The sequence below is a fragment of the Psammomys obesus genome, unplaced genomic scaffold, assembly GCF_907164565.1.
Source record: "Psammomys obesus unplaced genomic scaffold, mPsaObe1.curated_primary_1811, whole genome shotgun sequence".
NCBI classification, from domain to species: Eukaryota; Metazoa; Chordata; class Mammalia; order Rodentia; family Muridae; genus Psammomys; species Psammomys obesus.
Window position 1 is genome coordinate 760,315 of NW_026589447.1, and position 25,900 is coordinate 786,214.

Consider the following 25,900-nt stretch of genomic DNA (forward strand, 5'->3'; position numbering starts at 1 on the left):
AAAAAAAAACCCCTCTGTCCTTCCCAAATTGCTTTGGTCATAGTGATAACATTTAACCATTCTAATGGGTCAAAATTTAACCCATTTTATAGAAGGCTACACTTTATTTTTATGCTTTTATCACTGAGACTCTTATTAATGTACACGCTTAGGCACTCCCATGGACATACCTTCAAAAAACAAACATGAAATAATTGTAGTGCATCAGGAAATTGCATAGAATGAAGAACTGGTTTTGGCTTTTATTTTACAGCCAGTCAAGCTAGGACACTCTCACTCCACGAGGAAATTAATGTCCTAGATGAGTAGGCCAGAGACAAACATGGACTCATAAAGTCATACACATGTCTCTTGGCCTCTGCTCCTCACATCCTATGCAGGTGCTGCAGGTAGTTACTATGAGGGAAAGAATAAGCACCTGGAGAGGGCATGTTCCCTCCTAGAGAATGGCTAATCCTTTTGAGCACTGGAACAAACACCTAGAAAGGTAACCAAAAACTACTTATTAGGACAAAACCAAAACAAAACAAAACAGAAAAAAAAAAAGACCTCTTTCCTTCCCAAATTGCTTTGGTCATAGTGATAACTTTACTTGGGATCTCTGAGACAGTTCTGACACTATCTTAGTGTGTATACCAGAATGGAATGTATAGATATGCAGACTGCAAATGAAGTGAGTTGAGTTTCTTACTTTTGGAGGGAGAAATGATAAATGTCTTCTGTGGCATGCTAACTAAGCTCCTTTCTTCCTTGTTTATAGCCTGAGCTCTTTGTGTGTAACACACTGAGGTGCATGGGAGTTGAGGGTAGCCAGCCTAGCTGGGAGACTGGATTCAGAATACAGCACTTAGAATGGCTGTTAGGCTCTTCTGGGGAAATCAACCTAGAAACCGTCTAGAGGCCATACCATTTCATTGTGGTGGGAAGAAAGGAGTCCAGATCACTGCTCCCTGAGAATGTGGCTGGGAGAGAGAGTGATCCTTCTGAGGGTTTGAACACAGTATGTTTTCAAAATGTATGGGTTTAAGATTTACTGTAACTCTGTTATTAGGAACAGATTTATCAGTAGATGGATGGAATTGAAAGGAACAGGTAGAGTTGAGAAAGAAAGGACAATTTAAAGTTAGTAACATATTTAGCCTCTCTGGACTTAAAAAAAAATTTAGGCATACTTAAGATATAATTAAATCTAAGATGTCAAACTACATTAAACCCTGCAAGAGTTATCAGTAGAAAACTGTGGTTTTTTAATATGCAAACAATACAGATATATACAAAAATGTAGATGAATGTGAATGTGTAGATTATTATACATGTGGGTATTTGAGTTCTACCCACCCACGAGGCCCAGCAACAAGGAGCAGAGTTAGAGAAACCACACAAATGTTAGTTTCTAAACACCATTTTTCAATACAAGAAACTAAAGCTCCTTGGAGGTATGGTTAATTCCAGACCCTGTGCAAGGAGGATCATTTGTAACATCTTGTGATAATGCTCATACACTTGAGGACTTGTTAAAGAACTTAAGAGTCAACCTGAAGGAGCTCTGAATGGACAAAGAAAGAAGCCAAATGATAATGTTGGCTGTTTAGCCAAGACTAATATAAATATTCATGCACCTATGCATATGACTAAGTAGTCAAATAAATAAGTAGATAGCAGAGACAGCACTTCTTCAAGGAGCATTCTAATTAATATATTTCGGAGTCTAGAACCCATGCTCTTTCCAATATGCCAGATTACTTAAAGGACAACTAGCAACATGGACTCTGTTGCCTGTTTCTCAATCACTTCCCCTTGGCAGAAAAAGAGAATGTGCTCACTCCTGATGAGACTTGATATCCTAGGATGGGTGGATGGTGGGGGGAATTGGGAAGAGGGAGGGAAGGTGGAACTGGGAGAAGAAGAGGGAGGGGTTCTGATCAGGATTAAAGTAAATTAAAAAAAATATATAACTAGTTAAGTCCTAAGTACTCAGCAAGTTTGGCAAAATCACTTCCTAGACATCACCAACTATCCTGAGACACTCTATAGGCTATCAGAGGAAAACAGCCATCAGGCCAAATAAGCCCTAAAATAATACACCTTTACAATTAATCTATGACTTACTTTATATTTTCAGGCAAGGCACCTCCATGGGCTTGTAGCAACAAGACCTGCAGCTGTTGGACCTGAGAGAAGCAATGAAAGTAATCAGCTAATCACCAATCAAAAAGTACTTATCACCAGGTATGTGCATACATCTGTAATTCCAGCACCCGAGAAGCTAAGAAGGAGAATTAAAAGTCTGAGGCCAGCCCTGGTTACACAGAGAGTTCCTAAGTTCCAGGCCAGGCCAGAATACACATTCAAGGCTATCAACCTCAACTGGCAAAATGCTCCTTATCTCTTTGTAATGAAGTCACTATAACTAGCAATAGGGTAATTTTACTCAATGCCCATGAAGCCTTAAGTACATCTTAAGCACTACAGAAGGTATCAGGGTTAATGAATCAACGATAAAATGATAAGCATTACATGAACAACTGCTATGTAGATGATGAGCCGTCTCTTTTATCTTAACACTGGGACATGCAATGTAAAATAAAACATGGTCTCTACTCTTAAGGCTACATGTAGTTGAAGAAGAACAACCTACAAGTCTAATGAGAAGGAAATAATATAAGACTGGCAACACTAAGTTGTCAGTTATAGTAAAGTGCCTTAGGGCTTAAGTGTAAACATTCTCTTTTGTGACAAAAGAGGAGCCATTCTGCCTCCTCAGGCTTCTCACTGTGATCATGCCTTGGAGCCTCACTTCTTTTCTGCCTCTTCATAAATCTTATTCTTTTTGTTGTTGCTTCTGTCTTCTACACTTTCAACTTCTCCTTCTATTATCTCCTTCCTATTAAAATACGTTCACTCTTGCCCCACTCCTCCTGCTCCCAAAGCTTGAGAAAAATGTTCACACTAATAGTCTTTATTTCCTTTTACTCACTTCTCATTTCCTCCTTAACCTATTCCAATATGATGTTTGCCCACATTTTTATACTAAGGTCAACAATGATCTACAAATCACTAAAGACAACAGGCACTTTTTAGTGTTCATTTATGTGACTGACTGGTAGCATTTGGCTTACCAGATAGTATAGTTTCTAATTTCCCTTCAAAGTTTCTGATTGCTGTCTCTTGGTTCATCTTTGTTTCACTCATCCCATAAATGGTGAAGTCTCCCAAAGATCATTATCATCTAGACTATTTTCTTATTTGTCTCAAATTTTCATCTATTCTTTAAATACCACATACAAATCCATGCCTTCCAAGTTTATCTTAACTCTTATCTTTCATAATTTTAAACCTTCTATTTGACCTGATTTTCCATTTCATTGCCTACTATCCTCAGATCTGGTCGGTCCTCTGCCAGGTCAGTGTATATCTAGTTCTATGCATCCAAACTGGGAGTCATGCCCTCATTTCCTTATCTAGTTTGCTCATTACTTTCCCCCTATCTCTACTTCCATTATCCTAACTCATTTCAAGTGCCCAGTACCTCTCACTTGGACTATAGTGCCTTCTTAAGTGGTATCCACATATTCTTGCACCACTTTAATCCACTTCACACAGTGTCCAAGCTATCTTTTAGCAATGTCAACTATCAGTGTTTGTTACTATCTACCTTAAAATAAGTTTTTGCAAAGTACATGAGTGCTTGATTAGATCTCAGCTTTACCTTTAGCCTCACACTGTAATACTCTTTTCTTGCTTTCTATACACTAGCCACACTGGCCTTTTTTTCAGCTCTTCAAATATAACAATTTATTTAACACCCACAAAACACTATGAAGCAGGTGCTATTGTTTCCATTACGCAAACAGGAAAACTGAGGCACAAAGACCTTTTACAAAGTACACAGTAAGAAAGAGAGCTTGGGCTTAAACCTGGGTAACCTGGTTGTAGTGCCAGTGCTCCTAATACGATATTTTGCTGTCAATGCTGTTTGTTCTCCCTAGAACTCTTTCTTATTTCTTGTAGTTTATTTTCTACAGAAAGCCCTCAGATCTCAGTTCAAACACTGCTATATCAGGGAAGTCTTTTGGGTATAACAGAAGATCTTATTACATTCTGTCATAGTATACTATACCACACTACCTCGGTTTATAACAATATATCATTAACTGATTGTGTTTTAGTATTGTCACTCACACCAGACCATAGCTCCACAAAGGCAGAAACTATGCAGTTTTGCTCAACAATGTATTTTACCTGCCACATAAGCATTATATAAACATTTACTGTTAGAATGAGTAAACAGATAAGTGAATAGAAATATGGGCATTTTTTTGCTAATAGAAATAAACATCATAGAAAATAGGAAGACAGAATTGAATATGCTTCATAATTCAGAAGACCCAGCAAACAGCTAATTTACTAAGATTTTCTAGAGACCCTGAAGAAGAAAAAGGAAGAAAAGAGGTTATACAGTCATTATCACTGTGGAGGAAGGCTGAAGAAGAATTGAGCACTGGATGGCTGGTAAATACAGTTCCAGGTGGAAATCAAGTCCTATTCTGTAGCATGCAGGAAAACTTGATTCTTTTAAACCTGCATCAATAGGTCCAATGTGAGGTGATGTGCACCTTTAATCTTAACACTCAAGAGGGAGAAGCAGGTTGATCTCTGAATTTGAAGCTAGCTTGGTCTACATAGTGAGTCCATGCCAGTCAGGACTTCAGTGAGATCCTGTCTCAAAACAAAATAAAACAAAACAAAACAAAAAAGGAAAACAAAACAAAAACCTAGATAAACACCTGAACATAGTGGTGTTCACCTGTAATCCCACCACTAACAAGTCATAAGCAGGAGGATCTTCAACTACATAACTGGTCCAAGGCCAGCCTGTGCTATATAAGTCTCTGTCTCAAAAAAACAAAGCAAGCAGAAATCCTCAAAACTTCCCATAGCAATACAGTTCCTGCCTCCTCAGTTCCGACCCAGTACTGTGAGCTGCTCTACAGTTATATTTACAGAATCGGCCACCTTTCCATTTCTGTTGAGTAATTTTAAGCCATGTATGGTCTCTTCAAGCATCTCCCTACCCTATTATCCAACTGCTCGCCATTGGAAGATGATCTGCCCTGAGTCCCTGCTCTCCATTTAAGTCTCTTCTGATTAGTTCTTTCATTTATCCAAGGCTCTCCCATCTTTAAAAAAACAAACTTATATTTCTTTCCCCCTGATTACCTGTGCGATTGCCTTTTCTCATTTTGCCACCTTGAATGAAAAGCCATTCACTTATCTACTATTCTATTTCTCATTTAGTGACTGCCTCTTATCACTTCCCTAACCTGCAGCAGTTGCCAACAGCTTCCCTGTAGATTTAAAAAAAAAAAAAATCAATGGATACTTTTCATCTTTATGCTTCTTTGTGAATTTATCCTCATGGCAACACTCCTTGAAATGATCTTTCCTTGGTTTTGGTGGCATCATTGGTTTCCTTCTTGTCTATTCTTTCCTGTCCCTTTTCCCATTCTTTGAAGTGCTGGTGTTCTCAAGTTGTGAGTCTGGACCTCTTCGTTTGGTCCTTTAGCAAACATTCAGTGAGTGCTCACCTACTTACTAAGTTCAGATACTATCTAAATGGTAATGCTCTTAAAGCTGCCTCTTTATTCTTCATCTGAGACCCTCTACATCAAGCCCATGTAGCCAGCCAGCTATATCTGAGTATTTTTATTCACATTTCCCACGCATCTTTAAAATTTAAAATGGCCCAAACTAAATATATCATTTCTGTTTTCATGTGCAACTCTGGTTTTCCATCTGCATTCCTTGATCAATATGGCTATTTACTCAATAATGCATGTAAGAAACTTGACAATCAAACTCGGCTCCCCCTACCAACACTTCTTTTCCTACATTAACTCTTCAACGAAGCAAATCCCTCATACTCAACTTTCTTCTTATTTGTTTTTTAATCTGTTACCTTTCTTTCATCATTATTGCTACCATTTTTAATTCAGGGCATAGTTCTCACCTGGGTTATTACAAAGTGTGGCTTATTTTCTTCATTCTAGTCAGCTACCGTTTACCTATTTTCTGTATTTAAGTGTACAGAAAACATATTTCCCTCAACTACATTTCATAATGTTATTCTCTTACTTAAAATCTGTAGCTCTTAGTACTTTCCAGTTCCAAGATCTTTAACAGAACATATTAAGGAATTTCAAGATTTGGCTCTTGCAAAGCTTTCTGGCTATATGTTCTACTCTTTATTTTTTATGAGTAAAATTTCCAGTGGCACTCCCAATCTTAAATGGATAGCAAATATAGTTTTGGGTTTTATTTTAAAATTATAAATAGAACAAAGAAACAGAAGCTCTATCATCCCATTCACATACTTGTAACTTTCTTATAAAATGTTATACCTGTTTTTTAAGATGATTAAGTTCAGCTGCTTGGGGATCAATATTAACAATAGGTTTGTTCTTGATTTTTCTTGCTCTATCAGCATACCGAAGGGTATTTAATGTTTCTTCTAGATTGGAATCAGCAGGACTCACACAAGCTATCATAAGAGTATGACTATTGCCTCCTAGAGAATCTGAAAAACAACAACAAGCAAATGAAATTAATCAAGTAGGATGCAAGCAAAAGCTGCCTATTTGGACTAATTAATTTATATTCAGAGATGAAAGAAAAAATTCTTAGTGACACTTTTGATTTTATTTTCAGGACTATTTGGCTTTAATTTTAAAAAACAATTCTAATTATTGTTTGAGAATTTCACACATGCATACAATATATTTTGATTCTATTTACCCTGTTCCTCCTAGGTCCACCCTCTACCCCCTCTTAAATTCATCTCTTTTTTTTTCTTTTTATAGCTCACAGATTGCAATTTGTGCTGCACATATACTCGTGAGTAAAGGGCCACCTACTGTGATAGCTATAAAATTTTAATTTTTTTTCAGTATAAAAATAGTTAAATTTCAGATGTATAAAATGTTATAGATCTTAGAATTCAATCTTGAATGTCACTATATTCAAGAGAAACTGAGTTCAGCAATAATCACGTTTAAAACAATCAGGGTCCAAGTTCATATTCAGCTACAAAGTCCTAAGTACAGTTGGCATTCTACAGATTCGTTGATTCTTAAAGCAACCTGAAAAGATGATTTTTTTTCTTCTACTATATTAGAAACCTGGTTGCCAGGAACTATTTCACTTATTTATCAACCAGCTGTGAATGTAACAACCCATTAACTTTTTGCCTGTTTCATCTTTACTTTCGACACTATCATTCCAAGCTACTCTCTTATTTCAGAGGCACTTTTGGGCTTACCTTGAAGCAGTCGAGTCAGCTTGGAATCTCTGTAGGGCACAAAGTTACCCTTTTTGTCATCTCCAAGAGCACTGATCACGTTTCCGAGACAAAGAAGGCCTCGGTTAATATTAATACCTAATAGCAGGAAACAAAATTTAAACTGCTTGGGAAAACATGTAACAAATATCTACGTTTTTTTCCTGAGAAAGTAACACAAAGACCTCATAGAATTAATCCCATCAATACTACAGTAATGTCTTAATTCTACTCATTTTGCTGAGAGTGGTGATTGTTTAAGTAAAGTTCAAGGGACAAAGGTCCAAATGTTAGGCTTGTAAAGTTGAGTACATTGCACTTATCCTTTCTCATAGACACAAAGCAGAGATAGATTAACAATCACTATGACTAAGCACCACTCTTTCAGAGGACCTCGGTTCAATTCTCAGCACTTACAGGGCACCTCACAGCTATCTGTAACTCCAGTTCCAAAGGATCTGGCATCCTCACACAGCTATCCATACAGGCAAAAACATCAATGCACATAAAAATAAATAAATCTTTTAAAAAATAATTTATTTAACTTTATTTGATGTGCATTAGTGTGAAGGTGTCAGATCCCTTGGAATTGGGGTTACAGACAGTTGTGAGCTGCCATGTGGGTGCTGGGGATTGAACCTGGGTCCTTGGGAAAAGCAGACAGTGCCCTTAACCACTGAGCCATCTCTCCAGCCCCTAAATAAATCTTTTAAAAAATAATTAAATGAGTTGATTTTTGAGTAGGACTTCTGCCTAAAAGAAGAGGTTGACCTACAAACCAATAACTGAGAATGTAATGCTAGAAGAAAAAAAGATGTACAGTTAAAATGGGTTTGCACAGGAGAGAGCAGTCAACTTTACCCGAGAAAGTAAAAAATGGCCTCGGGAACAGAACTGAATTTCCAGCTGGATCGTGAAGGATGAGTAGGAGAATGCTGATGAAGGGGAAGGTAGGAAGAAGTGTGTACACATTTCAGGCAAAGAAAATGACATATGCTGAGACACATGTTTGCAAAAATGGTTTCACATATAGGATCTACAGGGAGTGCCATATGAGCACAATAAAAGTTCTGAGATGGAGGATAATAAGGCCACAAGACAGCAAGACATAGAGAATAAAGGATTTTGTAGGTCATAAACTGTAGGCCGAGGATATTCAAACTATAGTCTCTGGACTTCAGGAATATTTCAGGAACCAGAAACTACAGCATTTCTGCAGTAATTTGGGATTTTTTTTAATAATTATTTTTATTATGGTAAAATATAAATAAATAGTTTCTTTTTTAATCTGCTGCTTCTCAGCCTACCAGGGGTGGGTTACGTTATGTTAAATTCATCATAAGTTGAAATAACACACCTTCAAGATGCATTTAACTAACCAACGTCCCGTCTCAACAACAGTCAACTCCAGAATCTGTTTCCCCCTGTGATTAAGCAGCCGACAGGTGTTGCCAAAGATTAAAGGAGGATATTATACTGCATAGCTCTTGCTAGCCAGAAAAAACCAAAATTCTAAATAGAAGATGCAGTTAATATTGAACACACATTGCTTTTGTACCAGAATGTAGCATACAAATTCAAAGTGGATGAAGGGAAGGATTGGGATGGGAGGAGGGAGGGAACCACGGGGGGGGGGGGGGAGACAAAGAGAATAAAGTGTAATTAATAAAAAAATGTAAAAATAAATAAATTAAAAAAATTCAAAGTGAAGCATTTCTAAGTGGGGAGCATTGTAAGTCTCAATACAGTTCAGTGGCATTAATTACATCCTAACTATTGTGCAAACTATCACCAGTATTCTGTTAACTTTTTTTCCCCGTTTTGAGGCAGGATTTATCTGTGCAGCCCTGGCTGTCCTTGAACTCAGAGATCCACCTACCCCTGCTTCCTGAATGTTGGGTTTAAAGAGAAGCATGCACCACCACCGCCCAGCTCTGTTAACCATTTAAAGAAATGCCTCTGATGTACTACATGTTAAACCTGAGCATTATCAGTGCATTAGCAATTCATCAAGTTTAACTAACTTTTCTGCAGTCTTGGAGGTAGTGCTTCACCACATACATTGAACCCTACATGATAGTCAGTTGGCTAATAACAAAGAATGTGTAACATTCATTGTTATTAAGAGCGTATGGTGGTAAAAATGGGTTTTGCTTTTGGTAAGCTTTGGGTAAACATTTTTAGTTATGAGATAAATAAATAAAGTATAATAAGATAAAACATAAACTAACATCAGAATTAGACAAAAACAAACAGGAGAGGAGCCCAAAAGAAAGGACCAGAGTCAGAAACCTGCTCATCTACACACTCAGGAACCCCATTAAAAGCACTAAACTGGAAACCATAATATAATAAGCACAGAGGACCATGCATAAGCACCTATGCATGGTGCTTCAGTCTCTGTGAGTTCATAAGTGTTTGGCTAATGTTGACTTAGAGGGCCTTGTTTTCTTGCTGTCCTCTAATCCCTCTGGCCCCTACACTCTGATTCCTCTTCTGTGGGATTCCCTGAGCCCTAACGGGGGGAGGGACGACTTGATAGAAACATCCCATTTACAGCTGAGAGTTTCAAGGTCTCTCACTCTCAGTGTAATATTTACATGTGGGTCTCTGTATTTGTCCCCATCTGGTTTTACTCTCAGTCCCTGAACTATCTAATGTCAGGTTACTAATCACCCAAGCAGTCTCGGGTTCCATCTCATGCAGTGGGCATTAAATCAGGTATTGGTTGATTACTCCCACAAGCTTTGTGCTATGCCACCAATGCCCTAGCATAATTTGCAGTCGGGACAGCATTGTAGACCAAAGGATCTGTGACTGGATCAGTGCTTATATCTTTTTTTTTTTTTTTTTTTTGGAAGCTTGCAAAGTATCTTCCTATAAACAAAAATTTTTAAAAACCTAGAAAATAGGGATAAAGGCAGTTCTTTGATTATTCAAGATTGTTTTATCTATTCTGGGTTTTTGGCATTTCCATATGAAGCTGAAAATTTTTCTTTCAAGACCTGGGAGAATTATGTTAAAGTCTCAATGAGGGTTGCAATGAATGTGTAGATTGCTTTTGGTAGGATGGCCAATTTTTACTATGCTAATCCTACCTACCCAACCATGAGCTTGGGAGATCTTTCCATCTTCTGAACATCTTCTTCAATGTCTTAAAGTTTTTAGCATACAAGTCTTTCACTTGCTTGGTTAATGTAACCACAAGATATTTTATATTGTTTGAGGTTATTGTGATAGTTGTTGTTTCTCTGATTTCTTTCTCTATAATTTAAAATTATTACATATTTTATAAATTATGAATGATGCTAGCTATCAAACTTAGGCTTTTAAGTTTCCATGATTCCTTATTCAACCTTCTTGACCAGTCTAATATATACATACATATATACATATATATATATATACATATACATATATATATACACATATACATATATATATATATTCTTTTCAGAGGGTTTATTTCAAGGCAGCATCTAGAACATGACTTATTCACAAGAGCAAAATTAAGTATTTTGCCTTATTTTACCCTTCAAAAATGCAAATGCAAACATCACTAACATGCCTCTGTATAGCTTACAGAAATGATAGTCCATTGAAAATGTTTCTCCATTTTCTGCTGAGGTGAGATTTGTTGGTAAATCTCTGTAACAACTTGGTCATTTTGTGGGGAGGTAAATTTTAAGACTGTCCCAGAGACTCCTGAATTGATCTCATCTTTCAGGCTTCCTGAGCTCTGGAAGAAGTCCTGGATCTCTTTATCCTGCACACCTTGTTGCAGAATTCATTCTGCTTCCACCAAGCCATAATCATTGATAGCTCTGTGATACAGGTTGCCTCACCCTTCTCTCGGTGGCAGTGCCGGACATGGTTAGCTAGGGTAAGAGGCCTGTTGGGTTTCAGGACAGGTTTTCCTGGGTTCGCAAACTGTGCCAGGTGGCAGTGTAAACTGGGCCCAAATCTAATAAGTTATTCCTGCTACTGTAAATGGGCTCTTAAAAAAATTAGCTTCCTGCCTCACCCTTTTTAGCAATGGAATTATAAGTCTCTAACTTTATGCCCAGCTCCCAGGTTACTTTTATGAATAACTGTGAAAATATTTTCCAGAGTGTCAAGGGGTGGCCTTGGAACTAACTTTAATGAGGGAAACCACCACCAACCAAATTACAATGAAAAGGAAGAACATTGTAAAAAGAGTCTCTATCTTACTAATAAAACTTTGAATTACTGGCATTTTGGCATTATTATTGAAAATTCTACTCATATATACTTATAATGCATGTTTTTTCACTGTTTAAAAATTTGTTTATATTTTTATAAATTACAGTTGATTCACTTTTTATCCCCACTATAGAGGAGTATGTCTATCAATCTTCTAACTTTGTAGTACTTTTCAAAGATACCATTAAAAAATATTAGGAAAAAAAAACACCATGGGAAGGCTAGTAATGTAGCTCAGTGGGTAGGGGTCCTTGCTCTTCAGACTATTGATCCAAGTTCTATCCTGGGACCCATATGATGGAAGGAGAGAACCAATTCCCCTAAATTGTCCTCTGACCTCCACATATGCACACCTAATAGGATTAAGCAGTAAGGAAGCTGGCCACACAAAAAAGGGCTAGGGCTCTTAATATGATTAAGCAATGAAGGCCATGAAGAGCTCTGGTACCACTCTAAGCAGAAGTATATAGTCCTGAAGGATACCCAAGTAGCTAGCTGGTAGATGCTTAAAAGGGAATGTTACTGAAGTAAAGGAAACCAGTTACTAAGTTTGCTGTCAAAGAAATGATGAGGGCATGGACAAAGACAGTGGTAGCAGGGGTAGAGGAATATAACAATGTTCTGAAAGACAGGAAGATAAGATGGACAGGACCTAGTCAGGCATGAGGCTGAAGAAGAGTCAGAGTGAATGAAGAGTAATGGTTCCTTAGCTTCTTGCTTGGGTGTCTAAGTGGATACAGATGATGGAGCAGGTTTAAAATACCCTTACAGGATAAGCAGTAGTTCACTTTTAGATGGAATGAGAACTGCCTGTGGGACAGCTATGAGATTTCCCCACAGGCAACTACAACAATAGGCATAATGAGTATAGGATGTGGGCTCAAGACAGAACTTTAGGAATGGTAGTATGAAAGTAGGAGTTATAAACATCTGAGTTATTGAGATAATTTTGAGACAGATGTCAAGATGACTAGCATGAACTAGAAGACAAATAAAGGAGAAAACAGAACCCAGGCTGTTTTGGGTAAGGGTGGGTAAAAGAGAAGAAGCGGAGTCTTAAAGAGAGAAAGAGAGAGAAAGCTGGGAGAGGGGAAGGCTGTTCAGAAGGAGTAATGTGCTCTAAACACTGTAGTCACCAAGGAAAGGAGGACCAAAAAGAACCTAATGGATTCAGTTACTTGGAACATTAATGGGTCTCGGAAATCATAGTTTTAAAGTGAAGAATATGGAGAAGTGTCAAATGAAAAGAATAAATAGCAAAGAGAAGTGAGCTCGTAATAAAATGAGGATATATATTTTGTTTTATTTTAAAACTATAGAAAACTTCAGCATGCTTCTATGTGGAAGGTAGAAAAATCTACAGAGAAGTTGGCCATGGTATCAGACACCTTTAACCCAGCACTTGGGGCGGCAGAAGCAGGTGGATCTCTGTGAGTTCAAGGCCAGCCAAAGTTGCACAGAGAAATCCTGTCTTGAAAAAAACAAAACAACAACAACAAAGCAACAGAGAGTAAAAGGTGAAAAACGTAAGTTTTTCACAGTTCAGTTCAGTGCTAAAGGCTTCCCTACCCCTGTGAACACCTGAGTTCTATCCACAGTACCACAATAAATAAACATATACAGTGGGGGAGCAAGGGTGCTTGATGGAACAAAGTTCCTGAAGGCAATGGGGAGTGGGAGGAAACCCAGCAGAGAACACTTAGGTCTAACGGCACTGAGATTTGAATCAGTACAACTATTGGGATAATGATAAGTTATGAATGACAACATGAGTTAATGGATGTGGCTAGAATACTCTACTCTGTTGTAGGACTAAAATATACAGGAGCCAGAGAAAGACGATACAGGCAATATGTAAACTTTCAAGTCAAATTGAGCTTTAAAGAAAGGCTACATTATAGACATTTGATTGCGAGAGTGGAGGAGGGGCAGGCACACACTGTATTCTGTGCAAGAGGAAGAGACAGCTGTGGTAAAAGTATGCAGAAACTAAGCATGTTGTGGGGACCATATAGCTTGAGATAGATAGTGTGGATAGGGAAGGCATAAAAGATAGCAGAGGAGCTAGGCTAGGGCTTGGAGACAAAGGGCCTGGAAGGCTAAGCGCCAGTGTTCAGCGTTCATCCTGTAAGTAGGACATGCTGCTTCAGTTGAACAGGTATGCCAACACACAAATTGGCATTTGAAGAAGCTTGATCCAGCTATGGTATTTGGAACGAAGTGCTTTTTAATGCAAAAACCTATTTTCCAGATGTTCAGGATGATGGCATAAACCTGGCAGAGACAACGGGGACAGAATGGAAGTGGGCGCATCTCCACAATAATGCCAAGGAAGAACTAACAGCAGGTAGTGGGTATGCATTCCTAATTGGGGAGATCATGCTGAGTATAATAATTAATCTAATGGAACACCAAGAAGAAAAGGAATCACGCGAATTAAAATAAAAAAAAAACAACCAAGATAGCAAGGATTTACAAATCAGGAGAATTTCATAAAGGGGGGCCAGTTATAACATTAAAACTTATTTTTATACCCACAGATTAGTGTATCTTTTAACCATCATCAGAGAAGCTTCTTCTTGCAGTAAAAGGTGATTAACACAGAGACCCAATTGTTAACCGGCAGAGAATAAGAGACTGTGAGGTGCTCAGCCCTGATGAGATGTCTATATCACACCCCTTCCTGTCAGGAATCTCCTAGAAAGCAAGATGGAACAAGGGGGTGGTAAGATGGTAAGAGCCACAGGTGATGGATGACATTAAGAAAAAAGGGAAGATGAATGGGGAGGAGGTCCCCCCCTATTAGTGGACTTGGAAAGGGGCACAGTGGAGAGGAGGGAGGGAGGGAGGGACTGGGAGGGAATGAGGGATCGGGACACGGCTGGGATACAGAGTTAATAAAATGTAACTGATAAGAAAAAAATAAAATTCAAAAAAAAGAAAAAAGGGAAGATGCAAAGATGAATTCACAGCACTGTGACAGTACAAACAAGACATATTTGAGATCAAGGTAGACAAAGATCTCAGCAAATTAGGTTGCTGGATAAAAAAGTCAATATTAAAAAGTTTACTTTTGACCAGTTAATCCTAGCACTCAGGAGGCACAGGCAGGTGCATCTGTGTGTTCTAAGACAGCACGGTCTACAGAGTGAGTTCCAGAACAGCCAGGATTACAATAAGAATAAGAACAAGCACATTTTGTCTTCATATATAAGAAAAAGTTAGAAAATAAAAATTAGGACAGAAGAGATGGATAAAACACTTGCCGTGCAAGCCTGAGGACCTGAGATCAAATCTCTGATGCTACAAACAAAATTAAAGAAGTTAAACCATCTATACTTGGAGCTAATATGATTCTATATACAGAAAAAAGCAATTATTTCACCAGAATGGCATTAGAATTAATAAATGAATTTAGTAAAGTAGCAAATTTCAAAATTAACAAAAATATTTCTTATGATCAATAATGAATCTGCTTATGCCCGCCCCAACTTGAGACCCACCTCATGAGAGAGAGCCAACCGAACACTATTAACTATTAACAATACTCTGCTATGCTTGCAGCCAGGAGCCTAGCATAGCTGCCCTCTGAGAGAGAGGTTCTAACGAGCAGCAAATTGAAAAAGATGCTGAGACTCACAGTCAAACATCGGGTGAAGTGTAGGGAGTCTTGTGGAAAAATAGAAGGAAGGATAGAAGGACAAGGAGGTGCCATGAGCTCCACAAGAAGACCTACAGGATCAACTAATCAGGGTCCAGAGGACAATGCATGGACTGGACCTAGGTCCCCTATATAGAAGTAGCCAATGGTCAACTCAGGCTTCATGTGGGCTACCTAGTAAGGGGAGCAGGGACTATCTCTGACTTGGACTTTGTTGCCTGCTTTTTGATCACTTTCCCCTAGTGGGCCTGCCTTGCTGGGCCACCAAGTAAGAGGATGCACTTAATCCTGATGTGACTTGATATGCTGGGGTGGGTTGGTGGGGGTGCTCCCCTTTTCTGAGGTTTATGGAAGAAAGTATTGGAGGACAAGGGAGTAGGGTGAAACTGGGAAAGGGAGGAGGAGGCTATGATCAGAATGTAAAGTGAATTAATTAACTAAAAAATATTGAAAAAATTTGATTTGTGACAGCTACAAAAATAAAATAAAATATACGAAAAGTTTAACACCTGTACAATGAAAATTTAAAAACTGGTGAGATAAACTAAACAAGACACACACACGTTCCCATGTTTGTGGAATAGAAGAATAGATATTGTTAAAATGCCCATACTGCATCAAAATACTAATGAAATAATGTTCCTCACATAGATAGAAAGAATAACTGTAAAATTCATTTTGAAGAACAAAAGGCTCCAACTTAATTTTGTTTAGTGACAATAGGGAACAAAACCAAGGCAAGTATTATATCACTGAGATACACCGTGAATTTTCTTGTGTTTTTTTTTTTTCCTGAGACAGGGTCTTGTTATGTAATTAAAGCTGACCTTGAGCTCACTACGGCTGACCTTGGACTCAAGTTCCTTTGACTTTAGGCCTCTACCTCCAGAGTGGTGGGACTGCACGTAAGTGCCACCATTCTCAGCTAGCCAGAACAATCTTAATCCCCCAAAAGTTGGAGGTATCACAATACCAAATTCCAAGACACACTATAGAGCCATAGCAGTCAAAACAGCATGACAGTGGCATAACGACAAACACACAAACCAATAGAACAAAAAACAGACTCCAGAAATAAAGCTAAGCAGCCAGGACACATTGATGAGTAACAAAGATGCCAAAAATGCATTGGAGATTGGACAGCCTTTGAAATAAATGGTAAAAACCTGGGTGTTTACATGTGAAGGAATGACACTTAACCCATGTCTTCCAGTCTGGACAAAAATCAACTTAAAATGGATCAAAGACAATAAACATCTATTAAAATACAGGGGAATCATTTCAATACACTCATATAGACAATGTTTTTCTGGATAAAACTTCAAGGGCACAGGAAACAAAAGTAAAATTTAACAAGCCAAACCCATTTCAAAGGAAACAATCAAAAAAGTAAAAACACAAGATACACAATGAAAAGAAAAATCTTTCCCAACATTTCATCTGATAGAGGTTAATATCCAGAATATATAAAGAACTCAAAAACCTTAACAAAAATAAACATAATCCCATTAAAATGTATACATAATTAAATAGTTATTTCTGACACTATAAATAACAAAGAAATTTTAAAAACATGCTCACCAGGTGGTAGGGGTGCAGAGGCAGGTGGATCTCTGTGAGTTTAAGGCCAGCCTGGTCTACAAAATGAGTCCAGGACAGCCAAGGCTACTCAGAGAAACCCTGTCTCAAAAAGAACAAAAAGAAACAAAACAACAAAACAAAAACATGCTCAATACATTTATCAGAAAATGCTTATATTGATATTATTGGACATATTATATTGATATTATCTCACTGTATAAAAAAATAAATGCTGGCAAGGATATAGAGAGTAAAAAAATCTTATATATTGTTTGTGAAAATGTAAATTAGTATGGCCACCACAGAAAATAGCATGGACACTAGGTAAAATAAAAATAGATCAACTATAGTATCTACTTCTCCCAATTTGTGAATATATAGCCAAAGAAAATAAAGTAAGTATACCAAAGGGACATCCAAGCCAGGCATGATGGTGCATGCATGTAATCCCAATACTCAGGGAGCCAGAGGCAGGTGATCTCTGTGAGTTCAAGGCCAGTCTGTCTACAGAGTGAGTCAAGGACAGCCAAGGTTACACACAGACACCACCTTGAAAAACAAAACAAATCAACCAACCAAAGACAAAAGAGACACCCACCTACACTTAAGTTTATTGTGGCACTAACCATGAGAGATAACCCACAGCCTAGGTGCCCATCAAAAGATAATTTGGTACGTATACACACAATCGAATATTGTTTAGCAATAAAGAATGAAGGCTTGCCTTTTGAATTAAAATGAACAGAATTGGAAGACATTATTTTAAATGAACTAAGTCAATCTTAGAAAAATGCAAGCTCTTTCATGTAGAAGCTAGAAATTTTTATTTAAATGGAGAATAGTGATTAATATACATTAGAAAGAGTTGGAAGTATGGATAAAATAAGGTTGGATTTGATTAGTACAAGATGTTTGCACATGCAGAAATATGACATCCATTAACATGCATTATCAAAAATAAAATATTAAAAAATAAAAAAGACCTCATGTTGATGGCATGGTCTTGCTCAGTTTTAAAAATTTTTATCAAGAAAATAATAAGAGTATACTCTTCCAAGTATTAAAATTCAATAAAAGTTTTGAAATATTGCCTATAAGTAGTACCAAAACATAAATTACCAGCTGGGTTATATTGATACACACTTGTAATCCCAGTCCTCGGGAGGTAGAGACAGAAGAATCGCAAGTTTGAGGTTAGTGGCTCTCCATAGCAAGTTCTAGGTCATTTTGGTTACTTAACAAGACCGCTGCAGAAAAACAGCAGCAGCAACAACAGCAGCAACCAAAAAAACAAAACACCCATGGGTTGCTTTAGTAGTACAGCCCTTGCCAAGCACAGCCCTTGCCAAGCACAGCCCTTGCCAAGCACACACCAGGCTCTGAATTCACACCCTAACACCACAGAGAATAAGCTAAGATTGGAACAAAAGATATATAAAACTTCTACAAGGAAAATACTAAGAAGTACTGAAGCCCCAGATGAGTATGGAAATAATATCTAGATTGAATTCTTTTAATTTCAATTTTATATGTAAGGGTGTTTGGCCTTCATGCGTGTCTGTGTACCATGTAATGCAGCGCCTAAGGAGGCCAGAAGAAGGCGTGAGGTGCCCTGGAACTGGAGTTCAGATGGCTGTGAGCTGCCACATGGCACTGGGAATCAAACCATGTATGTAAATTTAGAAGATTTGATACTTATTAACGTATTTAAATGTTTTATTTGTGTGTATGGTATTTGTGCATGATCCATCTATGCACATGTCTGAGGAGACCAGAACATTTTGTTTTGCTTTGTGTTGTTTCGAGACAAGTTATCTCTGTGTAGCCAAGTGCTGGGTTACAGGAGTGTACCACTGTGACCAGCTGAGAGCATAACTCATTAGGTGTCTTCCTCTATTACTTTCCACCTTATTTTTGAGATAGGGTGTCTCCCTGAAAATGAAACTAGATTGCTTAAACTGGATGGACAGCTCTCTGCTAGGGTCTTCCCTTCTAAGCCTCTCAAACCCCTGGGATTATAGGTGAACACTGCCATACCTGGTTTTTACATGGGTATGAGGGGTCCAAACTCAGGCCCTCAAGCTTATGCTGTGAGTACTTTGCACACTGAGCCATCTCCCCAGGTTTACTTACCTATCTACTTACTTATTTTGGGGGTGGAATATCTCTATTTCCCAGAATGACCTCACACTCCTAGACCCATGTGATCTTTCAGCTTCAGCCTTCCAACTATTGGAGCTATAGATACATAATACCACACCATCATAATTTTTATATTAGACAGCACCCAAAAACAGATCGAGGCATACTTGGGCACTTAATAGACACGTATCCATACATATGAAAGAAGTGGTGCTGCTTCTCAGTGAAAAAGGGAATTTTGTAAAATAGTACTAAGACAAACGGTATATATATATATATATATATAAAACTAGATCTATTATACTATGTACAAAAAACATTTTAGGTAGACAAGAGACTTAACTGTGAAAGATAAAACTGTAAAGCTTTCACCAATACGTGTTTCCAAGACTCTAGAGTGCTGAATTTCTTAAATATGGCACAAAACAACATTTACACAAATGAAGACAGTGAAGGTTAGGGATGTAGCATGATAGTAAAATGCTCACATGTGCGAGCCCTTGGACTCCATCCATAGAATGACGGTAGAAGAGACATGTACACCACACATGAGTGTAAGAGTTCCAAAGAACATATTTATATGAATAATATATAAAAGACTTAAAAAATACTATAGGAAAGCTCGAGTGTGACAGCTCATGCCAGTCTTCAGAGACTGAGGCAGGGTGCTGTGAATTTAAGATGACACTGAACGACACGGTGAGTATTTTCCAAAGGCATACTTGAACAGATACCTTACAGAAAACAAAATACATATAGCCAGGTGACATACGAAAGCGTAACAAAATCTATAGCCATGAGGGATTAAAATTAAAACCACAATGAAGCATAAGTTCACCCCTACTCAACTGGCAAAAACGAAAACTTCTGACAAGGGGTGGGGGGCACAGCTTAGTCAGTGAAGTGTTTAGCAAACATGGAGACCTGAGTTCAATCTCCAGCACCCAGGTGAAAAGGCAGGAGTGCTCGTGTATACTTATAATCCCAATAATGGGGAGGTGGAGGCAGGCCAGAAAGTTTAGGTTAAATGGCAAGCCCCAGGCATTAATGAGAGATCCTGAGTGGACAGCACCAAACCACTGATTCCTGACATTGACCTGTTTTCCATACACATGTGCATCAGCGTGTTCATCCAAACACATGAACACACACACCACCAAATTTTTTTCAGACAAAAAAAAAGTTGGTTAATGTGGAACAAAAAGGACTCCTTCTTGGAATACAGAGTTTCAAATAGTTTGTAGTATATGCACCCGATGACCTAGCAGTTCTACTTATATCAGGTGTCTACTCTAGAAAAGCTTTGGACACATGCATGAAGATACATAAAGTTTTTGTGGTGCTGTTGGTAACAGCCACAGTCTGGACACATCTGAAATATGCATCAGGTGTAGAACAAAATGTGGCACAATTCTACAGTCGAATCATATACAAAATGAAGAAAATATACCTGTATGTCACAGATTAGCTCTCAAATGCAGTATTGAGTAGGTGGGGCAATAAAAACATTATATTTACATAAAGTCTTAAAATAGAAAAAAAAATAATGTTACTTAGAGGTATGTATGCAGGCAGTGTTATTATCTAAAGATAGTAATAATAATAATAATCAAAGGAGGATGGGTGAGATAGTTCAGTAGGTAAAGGCAATTGCTTTACAAGCTTGATGACCTAAGTATGATAAATGTAAAATGCTGGGCCTTGTTTTGCTTTGTTTTCCATGGTAATAAACAGAGGAAGTCTTGTATACTTTTGTGCACTAGCTCTTTATTGTTTATTATAATGTTCTATAATGGCAATGAGAACGACTTGCATTGAGTGTTTCAAAAATGAAAAAGGAAGGAAGGGAACGGAAAGGAAGGAGAAGGGGAGGGAGAAGGGAAAGTGAGGGGGAAGGGTAAAAGAAAGTAAAGAAGAAAGGAAAGGGAAGATGAAGGGAAAAAGAAAGGAGGGGACTGGAGGAAGAAATTACTATCACAAACATCAGGAATGTGGTTGCTAGGAGAGGGAAAGGAAGAATTATTACCTGAGAGGGGTATGCAGCAGTGCTTGGGAATGTTCTGCTAATCACCCTAGGTAATAGTTTCATGGGTGTTTACGTTAAAGTTATCTGTTAATCTATATCATGACTTATGTACTTTTATGTATATATGCTCCATCTTATGAAAAAAATAAAAACAAGAGGGAACCACAGGTGTGGTTAAGCAGTGTGAAGGTTTCTGAGGAATTTGACTCTAAATTGAGTTACACTTGTTAGTGGAATACTATATAAAATGAATGAACTACAATGCATGCAGTAGTATAGATGAATATCACAAGCATAATTTTGGATTACAGTCTCCGGATTTAGAAAAACATCAACATAGCTAGTTAAATTTGAATTGCAGATAAATTATATAACATTTAATTGATTCATTATTACATTTGGATATTTGGCCTTCATGTATGTCTGTGCACCATGTGTAGGCAGTGCCCAGAGGGCAGAAGAAGGCATCACATCCCCTAGGACCGAAATTACAGACAGTTTCGAATTACCATGTGGGTGTTGGAAATCAAACCTGGGTCCTCTGGAAGAGCAGCCAGGTGCTCTAAATCACTGAGCCATCTCTCTGGCCCAAATCATCATTTTCAATATAAGTATGGCTCATATAAAATAAATTGTTATTTATCTGAAGTTCAAAATAGGCTGGATATACTGCAGCTCCTCAGGTAACCTTATACTAAGTATGAGATATCAGACACAAAGGACTCCATACTGAAAAAATTTATGTAGGATTAGAGGTTTGGACTGTGGTTACCCTTTGAGGAGAATAGAGGAGAGCACAAACGGAACTTCTGGGATGCTTCTAATCGTTTCTTTATCTGTGTGTTAATTATGTGTATTTCACGTTGTAAACACTCACTAAAATGGTACAAATGACATCAGGGCATTTTCATGTATGTCCACTTCAGTGGACTACATATTTGTTAACTTCCTGTAATATATTTGTAATTTATCTGATGGTCACTTAAACAGTCTAAATCAAAACAAAAAATAGAGATAAATGTAATGGAAAATTTCAGCACTTATTGACTGGAGAATAATATCTGAAGAAGGCAATTCAACAAGAAGAGAAATGATCTATAAACATAAAAGTATATTCAATTCATGAGGCAGCATTTTCATTCAGCAAATCAATACAATACTTAATAGAAAAAGGAATAATCTTATGCTGTGCGTTTCTGGGAATAATATAGCATCTATTTTAAATCTTTGTGTTTTGGGGAAAATGGAAAAATGAAGTATCCCACATGGCCTATATTCCCAAATCTAACTGACTTCAGCCAAATAGTTTTTGAACCAGTCATAAAAGTGAGAATGCATGAGTATGAGCCTGAGAAAAATGATGAAGGATTGTTTACTTCTAATACCTCCTCCAGGCTAACCAATGGCATGTCTAATGCCAAGTGTTGGTTCATGGAAAGAAAGAGCACTGTTGCCATTTCCATGTAAATGCCTGCCATGGCAAACCAGCTGCGTGACTGAGCTGCAACGAACAAAGGAAAATTATATACCCAAGGGACTAAAAAGCCTGAGCGGAGAAGCAATATGCTAAAACACAACTTTTTTTTTTTTTTAAGAAGTTGAAGGAAGCAGATAACATATTTTAAACAAGACATTCTAAAGTAAAGAACTAAAACAATTTGATACTATTTGCCAAAACCAATACCATTTATCATTCCAAATAATAAAATATTAAAGCCATTCCGATTTAATTTGAAAACTAGATTTCCATGAGAAGAACAACGTTATAAACCCAGGGTATATTGTTCGACATCCTTCTTGCTCCGTGAATTAAAAAAAAAAAAAGGCAAGAAAAATAAAAGCAATAAATATTGGCAGAGGTGATTTTCTTTTTACCAATTTCATACAAAAAAAAAAAAACCCATCAAGACTAATTAATAAAAACTGTATTGGAGCAGAAGTATATTACTAAGTGGATGAATTTCAAGAACATAATATTGAAGAAAATAGTTACAGAAGACACATACATAATGAAGGCATTTAAGTTAAGAAATTGGCAGAGTATCAGTACATATTGCTAAAAGGTACAAGAATAGAGAAATTAACAAATGTGACAGCACACACTTAGAATAGTAGTTAAATCTGTCCCTTAATCCAATGTAACCTGACCTAATTCCTTAGACTGCTTTGGCAAAAATCCTGAAAAACAGCAGTGGGAAAAAAATCTATCCTTTTCTCAGCTTTCATTATATAATAACAATGAAGCATTTGCCACAAATGACAATCCGTTTTGTATAGAAAGACATTCTAGGTATCACGCCAACCTCTATCTCTTCAGTGTCTTTATTTGGTTGCTTTACTCTTGGCCTTAAAATGTGAATGTTCCTCGCTATTGTGTAGTGTTGGCTTTCTCGCTGTCTAGTTGCATAGCTTTCAAATATCTGTCTCTAGCCCAGATGTTATTGCATTTACTATCTCCTCCTGCATGTAAGGTTTTTTGGTTTGTTTGTTTGTAGTACTGGATATTGTACACAGGTCCTCATGCATGCTAGGCAAGCATTCTACCACTCAGCAACATTCTCTGCTTAAGGAAATTCTTTTTAATAATTAGTGGTTAAACAACAGAATATCCATATAAAGGGGAAAAAAACGACCCTCACTCAGTTCCTGTCTCATTTTATAAGGAAAAACTGAAGACTGAGCACAGAATTAAAAATAAACTAAATCTATGAAACTTCAGTTAGGAACACACTTAATGATTTTGTAGTAGGCAAAATGGATAGGAAAAAAAAAAACAGTATGCCATTAAAGAAAAATCTGACAGCTTGGACCACACCAAAAGAGTATTTTTGTTCAACAAAAGACATCATTAAAAAGAGGTATGATAGGGCTGGGTGGTGGTGGCTTACCCCTTTAATCCTAGCACTCGGAGGCAGAGGCAGATGGATCTTTGAGTTGGAGAACAGCCTCGTCTACAGAAAGTTCCAGGACAGCTATGGCTACAAAGAGAAACCCTATCTCGAAAAATAAAAGATATGATAGGTCAGTAATATGGCTTGGTGGACAAAGGTACTTGCCAGCAAGCATTATGATCTGAGTTTGATCACTAGAACCCACATTGTAAGAGAGAAAAAAAACTCCTAGAAGTTGTCCTCTGACCTCTACATGTCTATTGTGGCATGAACTTGTTTATATATATACATATATACAAATGTACACACACATACAAAAAAAATTGAAAACAAAATAGGCAGGAACCAAGTGTGATGGTACACATCTATAATCTAGCATTCAGGGGCAAAGACAGGAAGATCCACAGTCAAGGTTACCTCAGGTTACATAGTGAGTTCCAGGACAGCTTGAACTACAAAGCAAAAGCCTATCTCAAAACAAACGAAAAAACAAGCAAATGAAAAGCAAACAGAAACAAATAAGTGGCAATCTGGAAAATAATATTTACAACTTTACTCAGAAAACATTAACCAAAAAGATGGAAAAAAATAAATTTCTAAAAAAGGCAAAAAGATCTGAGTAGACACTTATTAAAAAAGATATATAGATTAGCCACAGTAAGTATATAAAAAGGAGCCAGCAAACACCATCTAGGAAATGCAAATTAAAATTATGAGAATATATACCATGTGACACCTATTACACTATATGAAACAATTTGAAGTATGAAGATGTGAACAAGTGGGAACTCTCAGAGAGTGGTGATGTAAAATGGTGCCAAGTATGTTAGAGAACTGCTATTCACTTTCTTAAGCATGTATTTATCCTCTTACATTCCTAAGTATGACCCAGAGTGAAATTAAAACACGTTCACAAACAAGCACATACACAATTTTCTGAACAGCATTATTCATAATGGCTAAACTTTGAAATAATTCAACAAGATAAGAGAAGTCAAATCATTGTCAAATCCAAGGCTAAAGGCTAGAAGAAATAATCATTAATCAAAGCCAGAATATACCTAAACCTCAAAAACATTATGCTGGGCTGAGGAACACAGTTCATGAGTATAGCACTTGTTTAGCATGTGAAAAGGCATGGGTTCTGTTGTCAGCACTGCAAAGGAAACCAAAAACATCAACAGCAATATATTAAGCAAAACAAGCCAGGTAACACACATATACTACTATATCATCACATTTATAAGAAGTTGAAGAACGTGCAAAATTAATCTATAGGGCCAGAAAACAATAACTGGTTACTCAAGTAGAATGAGGGTAAAATGGGGGAAGGAAATTTTTGGGTGGGATGGAAATGCTGCCTATCACGCTTTTGGTAGTTGTGGAATCTCTCTACATGGCTAAGGAAAGCCATCGAGGCCAGGGGTGTTTCAGGGTGTCCCTGCATGGAGGCCCAGACAGGCCATTAAGTGAAACTGTAAAGCTGTAAAGCTGAAGCCTGGACTGCCTTGCAGAACCCAAGATGTTGGAGATGCCACAGTTGTGGGATAACTGCCAAGGAGAGCTGCTAACAGGGTATGGAACCAACCCAAGAAAGAAGTATGCTGCAGTCAACACAGATGAAAGGAGTTGGGAGATCTGAAAAGCATTTTGACATCAGACAGAAATGCAGAATTTTGAGTTTTCCCTTGTGGTTTTTGTTCTTGCTTTGGTTCAATACTTCTTCACTATGCTCCCTTTCTTCCCTTTTGGAAATGGTATGTGATCTGCTTTTTGATTTTTATTTTACAGAGGGTTACAGTTAAGAGATTGAATGAATCTCAGAAGAGACTTTGAACTTTTAAACAGTGTAAGGGGACTTTTGAAGTTGGACTGAATGCATTTTTGCACTGTGATATAGTTACATGCCGATGGAGTCAGGGAGCAAACTATGGTGATTTGAATAAGAATGCCCCCTATAGGCTCATATATTGAATTGTTCTACCTTTAACGTGCATGCACATGTGCACACATGTGCAACATGTATACAGCCCCCCCGC

General features: G+C 37.5%; 1 protein-coding gene across 1 annotated transcript in view; it reads right to left on the reverse strand.

The window, feature by feature from the left end:
• The window catches only part of Kif4a (kinesin family member 4A), an 82,912-nt gene that overhangs the window by 35,940 nt on the left and 21,072 nt on the right, over positions 1-25,900 (reverse strand). The window contains exons 7-9 of the mRNA XM_055605070.1: positions 7,319-7,435; positions 6,402-6,577; positions 2,110-2,171 (exon numbers count right to left, since the gene is read on the reverse strand). Coding sequence (XP_055461045.1) covers positions 2,110-2,171; positions 6,402-6,577; positions 7,319-7,435 — 355 coding nt within the window. The remainder of the gene's footprint in view (positions 1-2,109; positions 2,172-6,401; positions 6,578-7,318; positions 7,436-25,900) is intronic.